An 8,566-nucleotide genomic window follows, 5' to 3' on the forward strand; every position below is an offset into this window, starting at 1 on the left:
CTTCATTTTAGTTAGGTGTTCTCATCAAAAAGGAGGTCTTTGTTTAATGTTGATAATGGGTTTTTGTTTAGTGTTGATAATATCCAAATGATCTTCTTTATAAACAACTCAGATTCTCTTTTTTTTTCTGTCAGTCCTGGGGTTTGAACTCAGGGCCTAGGAATTGTCCCTGAGCTTCTTTGTGCTCAAGGCTAGTGTTCTACTACTTAAGCCATACTACCACTTCTGACTTTTTCTGAATAGTGTATTGGAGATAGACAGGCTTTCCTGCCCGGGCTGGCTTTGAACCATGATGCTCAGATCTCAGCCTCCTGAGTAGCTAGGATTGTGAGCCACCAGTGCCAGGCTTACAGAGATAGTACATGCTGTACTTGGAAGGGCTCAAGTTCAAAATGGGTGAGTGTCCTTACCCCAGGAAATGGGGGGGATGGGTGTCACTCAGCCGGGCCAGGCACTCAGTCAGGCCCAGCACTGTGCATTGGACCTTCTGCAGCACTATGAATTGAGGCTAAATCGAGTCCACCTGGGTTCAGAGCTCCAGCCTGAGCTCCTGGGCTGAGGGAGGACCAGCTCTGAGTTGAATGTACCCCCATGTACTGACATTGGGCTCAGGAAATGGGGCTCTCCTGGCCTTCACTAGACTCAGACACCTAAAATCCCTCCCTGAATGGTTACCTCCTCCCTAGCAGAGCCCTTTCTTTCTTTCTTTTTTCCTCAAAAGCCAACCCAAAGACACACGGAAGGAAACATTGAACAATTTATTGCAAAGCTAGGGCGGCAGCTTGGGAAGTGAGGTAGTAGGCAGGCCCCAGAAGGCCTCGGGAATCAAGATCAGGAGGAGAAAGAAAGATAAGAGTGGGTAGGGCTGGGTGCCTGGCTCAGTGCTCAGCATCTGCCCAGCAAGGGGAGACCCTAGCTTGATCTCCAACACTTGGCTTGATCCGGGCACTGGTAGCTCATAGGAAAAGAAAGGGAGTTGAGAAATGAGCCAATGTGCATGAACAACCACTTCTTCCTCTGGGCCTTCTCTCCTGGTCTTCTCTCTCAAGAAATGTTCTTGTCCTCTGCCATCTCCACTGCTTTCTCTCTGGGCAGTGCTGGATGTGCACATACTCCAGGTGGAGCTATTAGATGAACCCAAAGGAATTCTGAAAACCCGAATCATCCTCAGGGCTTAGGAGCAGGCCATCTGCCTGAGAAGCCAGCCCCAGACAGTGGCTCTCCAGGAAGCAGAAGAAGCTGTCTTGTTTTGCAGCCTAAGATGGGACATCTCAAGGCACCCGGGGAAGCGGGCACTCTGCCAGCTCTGCTTCACCGCCCTTTCAGGACGAGGCGGGTTTTTGAATCTCCAATGAAGAACCTGTAAAGACACAGCTCATTGTGACAATTTGGAAGAATGCTTCCCACTGCGACCTGGGCAGCTCTAGAAAGACCCAATCCAGTGTCTGTTCCCCAGACAGATGCACCACCTGTACTACGACCAGCCGAAGCCACTGGCTTCAGGCCAAAGGTTTTGCTAGAATGCTTATTCTATTTCCTCTGGCCTTGTTAAGTTGCTGGGAAAGAAGCATGAAGAGGCCAGGGGACATCTGGGCCTCTGTTCAACACCCCCATCCTAGCACCAAGCCCACCTAGAATAAAGGACAACCTAAGAAAGTATCTTGAATCCTAAGGACTCTGAACACTCCCTGCAGCCAGCACTACCTGAAAGCTTCTCCATTGTAGGAACCAGTGAATCCACCCCTGTGGATTTCTGTCACTTGCCACCCAAGGTTCTAGAGAAAGCCATCCTCCAACCCCAGCCCTCCAGCCCGGGACTCTCCAGAAGCTGTCTCCAGGGGCCCTGTGCCCCACCCATTCCTACCTAATGATCAGTCCTACAAACAGACCAGCCAGGAGTGGGCCCAGCCAGTAGATCCAATGGAAGGTCCAGTGGCCGGCCACCACAGCAGGTCCAAAGGCGCGAGCGGGGTTCATGCAGGCTCCAGAGATCATCCCCCTGCAAACACCCAGGCACACAGTCATAGTGTCCCAGCCAGGCCCCACCCCACCTCCCATCCTTGTCCCCTGTTGGGCCTAGCCCCCACCCAGAACCTCAACTGCCCTTATCAGGGGTCACTGAATTAATCCCAAAGGACAAGGGGCCATCAGCACCGGGAAACCAATGGCAAGGCGCTTCCAAGATCTACAGCCTGACATTCCCACACATGCCTCCAGAAGCATGAGGGGCAAAAAACACCTGCTCCGTGACAGCAGCAAGAAAAATCCATAAAACCAAACCCAGCCCAAGCAGATCCTGCTCTGACCTTTGTTTTGGCCTCTCTGTGTTTCCCTGGGGGGGGGGGGGTTGAAAGTACCCCCTGCTCCAGGGTATTTACCCTGGAGAGTAAATACGTAGGTAAATACGTAGGTTGCTGAGTCCCTCATGCTTCAGCCATCAAAGCAACCCCAGATGCACCCTGCCTCTCTACTGTCTATATCCTTATCCTAGATCCCAGGTTGGGATCCCAGTGCCCAGTGGGCCAAAGGCTTGTAAGTAAAGCAGTTGCCACGAGGGGGCAGCAAAGTTTCAGCACAGGGCCAGTCATGGTCTCCAGCCGGCCCTAGACTGCACCTGCCAAAAGTGCCAGGACCTGACCCAGAGAAAGGCTAGGCTTGGCTCTGGATCTAAAAGACAAAAAAAAAGAGTTGGGCACTAGAAAAGGGGCCTCCTCACCCACTTCGGAAGATAGGGATGCTTGGCCCAGATCTACCCAGTGTCCTTAACTACATCCCTCTCTCAGCTTAACTGCCCTCTCTCAGCATGTGTCTCCACATGTACCACGGATTCAGTCATTCCAGACCCAACCTTGTCTCCTTAATTAATGCCCTCTGGAACCAAGAAAACACAACGTGACCTCATGGGTGGGAATGAATGCTTTTCATAAGCCTGCCGCTACAGCCTGCAAAAATGTCCCCTCTTCCCTGCAAAACGTGGAGAACTCCACCTAAAACTCCAGATTGCGATGAAATGAGAAGAGATAGCCCTATGCCCCCATTCTCAACCAGACAGAACTGATCCCACAGAATCAATCCACGCCGCTCCCTGTTGGCAGCCCCAAGCCAGCCTGTCTCTCTTCCCTGGCAACTCAAGTTTTATCAAGGGAGTCGGTAACCCTCAGGCCTGGCAGTTAGTTGACCCCGAGTAGACATGAGGACATTCGCTCACTCACCCTGCCAGGATATCCACGGTGACAGAGAAGCCAATGGAGAACGGGGCCAGCGGGCCCCGCGTCTTCTCATTGATGGCACCCATGCACACGGCCAGCACCAGCAGTGTCGTCATGATGATCTCTGCCCCCAGTGCCGCTGCCACCTGTTCCTGCTCCCGCACTGTCACAAAGGCCGCCCCGGATGCGTTCCAGAACCTCTCCTCCGGACTCACCGCCTGCAGAAAGAAGAGGTTCAGCCTCCCAGCCAGAAGCTGGGGGCTGGGCAGAAGTGCAGGCCTGCCCAGCTGGTGGGTCTGTCTGCAGGTGGACATGGCTGGGCACCTGTCCCAGCTCACTGGATGGTGTGATTCTGTGATAGCAAATGGGCCCCTCTGAGCCTCACTATACTCATCTGGAAAATAGGCCTAACTAAGTAGAGGTACTAGGAACATGAGCATGAAGTTTGTATGACATAGGTGATGCTCTTTGAAGAAAAGAATATAAGAGTACTGTGTCCTAAACCTCTAGAAACAAACACAACCAGGAAAACACAGTGCTGGGAAAAGGTCCCTGGGAGGGGCTAAAGCTGAGTGAGCTGCCTAGACATTAGACATTAGCATGGCGAAGGGGGGGAGGGGGCGGGGGAAGGGGGAAAGGAAGGGAAGGAAGAAAGGACAGACAAAGAGAAGGAGTTATGTTAGATGTAGAGCTATAAAAGCTTAGTGTCAGGTGCCAGGGGCTCATGCCTGTAATCCCAGCTACCCAGGAGGCTGAGATCTGAGGATCACAGTGCAAAGCCTAATACCTAGCATGCATAAGGTCCTGTGTTGGTCCTGGGTTTCACCCCTAGCACCACACACACACACAAATTAGCAATTAATTCTTAACTGATTTAAAAATACTACAACAGAGAGGAAGAACTTGATTGGAGGGGGAGAACTTCAAGAACCAACTCCCACGGAGGGTAACACGGTGTAAAGGTAGGCAAACTGCAGAATAAGCAGAGATGGTCATTGAGTTTCTCAGGAATAACCCAGCTCATTGAATGAATGAATGAATGAATGAATGAATGAATGAATGAAGTGAGTAAGCAAGTGGAAAAAAAAAACACTAAAACTCTCTAACTTCAATCTAGCTGAGGTAGCTCCCACCTGTCTTTCCAGCAAGAGGATCGTTTTAGGTAAGCCTTGGCTATATAGCAAGTTCAAAGCAAACCTGAACAGAGATCCTGCCCCTAAAACAGGCAAAATTACCCAGAAACAGATTCAGGAAGAGAAATGTCACACTCTGTTGGAAGGGCTGGGTCCAGACATGGGTGAAATATACTAATCTTGGTGGGGAGAAGAGGGCAGCGTGGACTGAGGCCCATAAAGTGTTCTGCACTAGTAAAGGCCCACTCAATCCCACTGGCAGAAACAAGCACAGAGTCAGCCTCCCCTCCCCCACCCTCCCCCCAGCCCATCACACCTGAAGCCACCAGTGCAGCCTTCTTGGGGCTCACCCACCTTGGCTAAAGCGGCCCCAATCAGCCCCCCGCACAGCTGCGAGATCCAGTAAGGAATAAGCATCATCATGTGGAGACCTCCGATCAGCATGGCGCCCAGCGACACCGCGGGGTTGAAGTGGCCTCCACTGTCCATACAGCAAGAAGGAAATCGTGAAGCCAAAAGTCCAGGGCTGCCCACCAAGGGCTGCCTACCCCCCTACCCCCAGAGGATGTGATCCAGCCAGTCCCCTAAGCCAGCACCAACCAACACACTCCCATTTTCCCTGGGCTTCCAGGGGGTGGGGGTAAGAGGCCAGGGGGAGGCAAAGAAGGAAAGCCTCCAAGTCCAGATGTCAGGAAGGCCCCAGAAGATCAGACTCCTCAGAGCACTCTCCAGGCTGTCAGAGACGTGGCTGTACGTCTGACTGAGCAGCTAGGCTCAGAGCCAGTAGCCCAAGAGAGATTTCAGTGAGACAATGAATGAGTGAGCAAACAGCACACAGCATTGTCTACGTCACTAGAGTTGCTGAATATCAGCTATTGTCATGATCACGCCTTCTCCCATGATGCCCAGAGAGGCTCCGTGACTTGCTGTGGATTCAAGCCAGGTACCAGTGGTTCACACCTGTAATCCTAGCTACTCAGGAGGCTGAGATGTGAGGAGCTCAGTTCTAAGCCAGCCCCAGCAGCAAAGTCCATGAGACTCTTAGCTACAATGAACCACCAAAAAGCTGAAAGTAGGGAGAAACTGGAAAAGAGCCAGGGAAGGGGTGACACTGTTCAAAAAGAAGTGTACTCATGCTGGGCACTGCTGGCTCACGCCTGTAATCCTAGCTACTCAGGAGGCTGAGATCCGAGGATCATGGTTCAAATCCAGCCTGGGCAGGAAAGGCCATGAGACTCTTATCGATAATAAACCACCAGAAAACCAGAAGTGCTGCTATGGCTTAAATGGTAGAGCACTCACCTTGAGCTGAAGAGGTGAGGGCCCAGAGTTCAAGCCCCACAACCAACAACAACAACAAAAAGAAACATACTCATTACCTAACATGTAACTGTAACCCTGCTGTACTTCACTTTAAAAATTAAAAAGGAAGATCTTCCATATTAAGAAAAAAAAAAGGTGGAAGTGGAGCTGTGGTTCAAGTGGTAGAGCACTAGCCTTGAGCACAAACACTCAGAGACAGCACCCAGACTCTGAGTTCAACCCCAGGACTGATACACAAATAATAATAATAATAATAATAATAATAATAATAATAATAATAATAATAATAATAATAATAATGTTATTCCTATCTGGCTCAGAAAGTGACTTACCCAAAGCCACAGAGCTCCCAGACTATGGAGCTGAGAAGTGACCCCAGAAAATCTAACTCCCTTCCCTACCCTCTTAACCACGCTGTTCCCCAATCTTGAGGGGCTACTGGGGGTCCCTTGCCAATAGGCTCCAGCAGGCTGGTCTCACCTGATGTTCCCCAGCGTGGCGATCATCAGTCCCAAGGCCAGGCCGTGGGCCAAGGCCGGCTGCAGCCGACCCGTGTCAGCCCCGTTCTCAATCACCGACAGACACCCGATGAAGATGAAGAGGGCCGAGCCCAGAAGCTCCACCAGGCAGGGCTGCAGGAAGCGCTCATACCAGGAGACACGGCCCCTGCCACTCATGCTGGGCTCCTTGGCCCTGCTGCTGCCCAGCTCCGTGTCACACATCGGTGCCTGCGGAGAGAGAAGAGGAGAAGCAGATGAGTGGAGCGTCCGCACAGAAAGCCCCCAAGCCTCGGCCTGGAAGACATCCACAGTACTGGGTCCTACCAGGCTATCTGGGAAGACACGCAGCGGGCTCACCTCCCCGGCCATCAAGACAAGCAGACCTTACTTAGCACAGCTGCCAGCGCCAAGCTGTTGCACCTGCTATCCAGCGCACGCTTAGCTTATCTGGGAATGGGAACAGATCCGCTATGGGCTCTGTCCTTTTAAAGGGCTGGAGGTGTCAAGGAAGCAGTAAAGCCTTGGTGGGAGGTGGCCCTGGGGCCCAGAAAAGGAAACTTGTGTTTTAATTCCAGCAGGGTGGGGGAGAGGGAGAGGGGGGTCAAGGATTGCTGGGCTGAGTGCCAACCAGGCAAAGGCACAGGCCAGTTTGCATCATCAGGGCTGGACACAGAGGCGTGGGAGGCCCCACATCCCAGCTCCCCTGTCCACTGAGGACCAGCAGGGGGGAGGGGGAGGGGGAGCAGGAGCCAAAGCCCCAGCACATGGGAATTTGGCAGGTGACAGCAAAGTCACCATCCAGTATTTTCCCACAATTCTTTTTTTTTTTGGGGGGGGGGGGGTCCGGCCGTGGGCCTGAACTCTGGGCCTGGGCGCTATCCCTCAGCTCTTCAGCTCAAGGCTAGCACTCTACCACTTGAGTCACAGCGCCATTTCCGGCTTTTTTCTTTTTGCTTATGTGGTGCTGAGGAATCGAACCCAGGGCCTCAGGCATGCAAGGCAAGCGCTCTACCGCTGAGCCACCTTCCCAGCCCATTTTCCCACAATTCTTACAGAATTGTAAGCATGTCTTCACACCTGTCCTCACCTGATGATGTCACGCAATGACCCCCTAACTGAGCAAGGGAGCAGAGACATTGTGTTTCTGTCCTCCCAAGGGAACATCCGTGGACACACGTGTGTGGCGCACACGCACGCACTCACCTTTAAATGAAAGACCTCTCACTCTTTTTAAAAATTTTTATTATAAAGGAGAACTATAGGGGCTGGGAAGATGGCTCCGTGGTAGAGTGATTGCCTTGCATACATGAGGCCTTGGGTTCGATTCCTCAGCACCCCATAAGCAGAAAAAGCTAGAAGTGGTGTTGTGGCTCAAGTGGTAGAGCACTAGCCTTGAGCTGAAGAGCTGAGGGACAGTGCCCAGGCCCAGAGTTCAGGCCCCATGACTGACAAAAAAAAAAAAAAGTGAACTACAGAAGGGTTACAGTTACGTAAGTTGGGGAAAGAGTACATTTCTTTTGGCCTCTCACTCTTGCTTAGCTTTTTCATTCAAGGCTAGCACTCTACCACATTTTTAGACACTAAAGGTAGGATGGGTGATTCCCAAGACTTGGAGATGGAGAGAAGAATGGACAATGAATAGTAGATGGATGGAAGGTGGATGGATGGAAGGTGGATGGATGGTTGGCAGATGGATGGATAGATAGCTGGACAGATGGTGGGTAGATGGATGGTGGATGGATGGTGGATGAATGGATGAGTAAGTGACTAGATGTATGGTGGATTGATGGATAAATAAGTGGATAGATAGATGGATGGTGGAGGGATAGATAAATAGGTGGCTAGATGGATGGGTAAATGAAAAGATGGATGGATACTAGATGCTGGAAGGTGGATGAATGAATAGATGGTGGATGAATGGATAGGTAAGTGGATAGATGGATGGATAGATCGATGATGAATGATTTAATTTGATGGTGGATGGATGGATGAATGGTGGATGAATAGGTAGATAAATGGATGTGTAGATGGAATGGATGGATGGATACTAGAATCTGGAGGATGAATTAATGGATGGATGATGGATAGATTGGTAGATAGGTGGATGGGTGGACACATGAATAGAAGGAAGAGAGGGAGAGGAATGATAGAAGGTAAAATGGGTTTCCTTATTCATTCAACAAATATTTCAATAGCTATTGCATGCCTGTGGTTATTGCAACCTTTGGCTGGCGATAAAGCAGTAAACGACCAAGGTAACAAAGCTCTGGACTCCTAGCTGTTATCTGAGTGTTCCTATGTCAAGAAGCAGATAAAGAAATAATAGAGATACTGGCATTTTACTGGTCATTTCTTTTTTTTTTTCTTTTTTTTTGGGGGGGGGGGGTCCGGTCGTGGGGCC

At 50.9% G+C, this 8,566-nt stretch overlaps 1 protein-coding gene across 4 annotated transcripts; it reads right to left on the reverse strand.

Moving 5' to 3' along the window:
• Nucleotides 1–743: 743 nt before the first annotated feature.
• Nucleotides 744–6,632, reverse strand: Aqp8 (aquaporin 8). 4 transcript variants are annotated; one of them, XM_070004009.1, is made up of 6 exons: nucleotides 6,549–6,632; nucleotides 6,146–6,393; nucleotides 4,697–4,823; nucleotides 3,213–3,427; nucleotides 1,865–1,999; nucleotides 744–1,360 (listed from the first exon to the last, which is right to left on the reverse strand). In XM_070004009.1, exons 2-6 carry the CDS (start codon nucleotides 6,385–6,387, stop codon nucleotides 1,312–1,314), a joined length of 768 nt encoding a protein of 255 aa, XP_069860110.1. In that variant the 5' UTR covers nucleotides 6,388–6,393; nucleotides 6,549–6,632; the 3' UTR covers nucleotides 744–1,311. The 4 variants fall into 4 exon arrangements, with proteins under 4 accessions (XP_069860110.1, XP_069860109.1, XP_069860111.1 ...); XM_070004008.1 differs by having other exon boundaries at nucleotides 6,523–6,631; XM_070004010.1 differs by having other exon boundaries at nucleotides 6,554–6,630.
• Between the last annotated feature and the right edge of the window lie 1,934 nt (nucleotides 6,633–8,566).

The sequence above is a fragment of the Dipodomys merriami genome, unplaced genomic scaffold (assembly GCF_024711535.1).
Source record: "Dipodomys merriami isolate MVZ:Mamm:240054 unplaced genomic scaffold, mDipMer1.0.p SCAF_62, whole genome shotgun sequence".
Classification (NCBI taxonomy): domain Eukaryota; kingdom Metazoa; phylum Chordata; class Mammalia; order Rodentia; family Heteromyidae; genus Dipodomys; species Dipodomys merriami.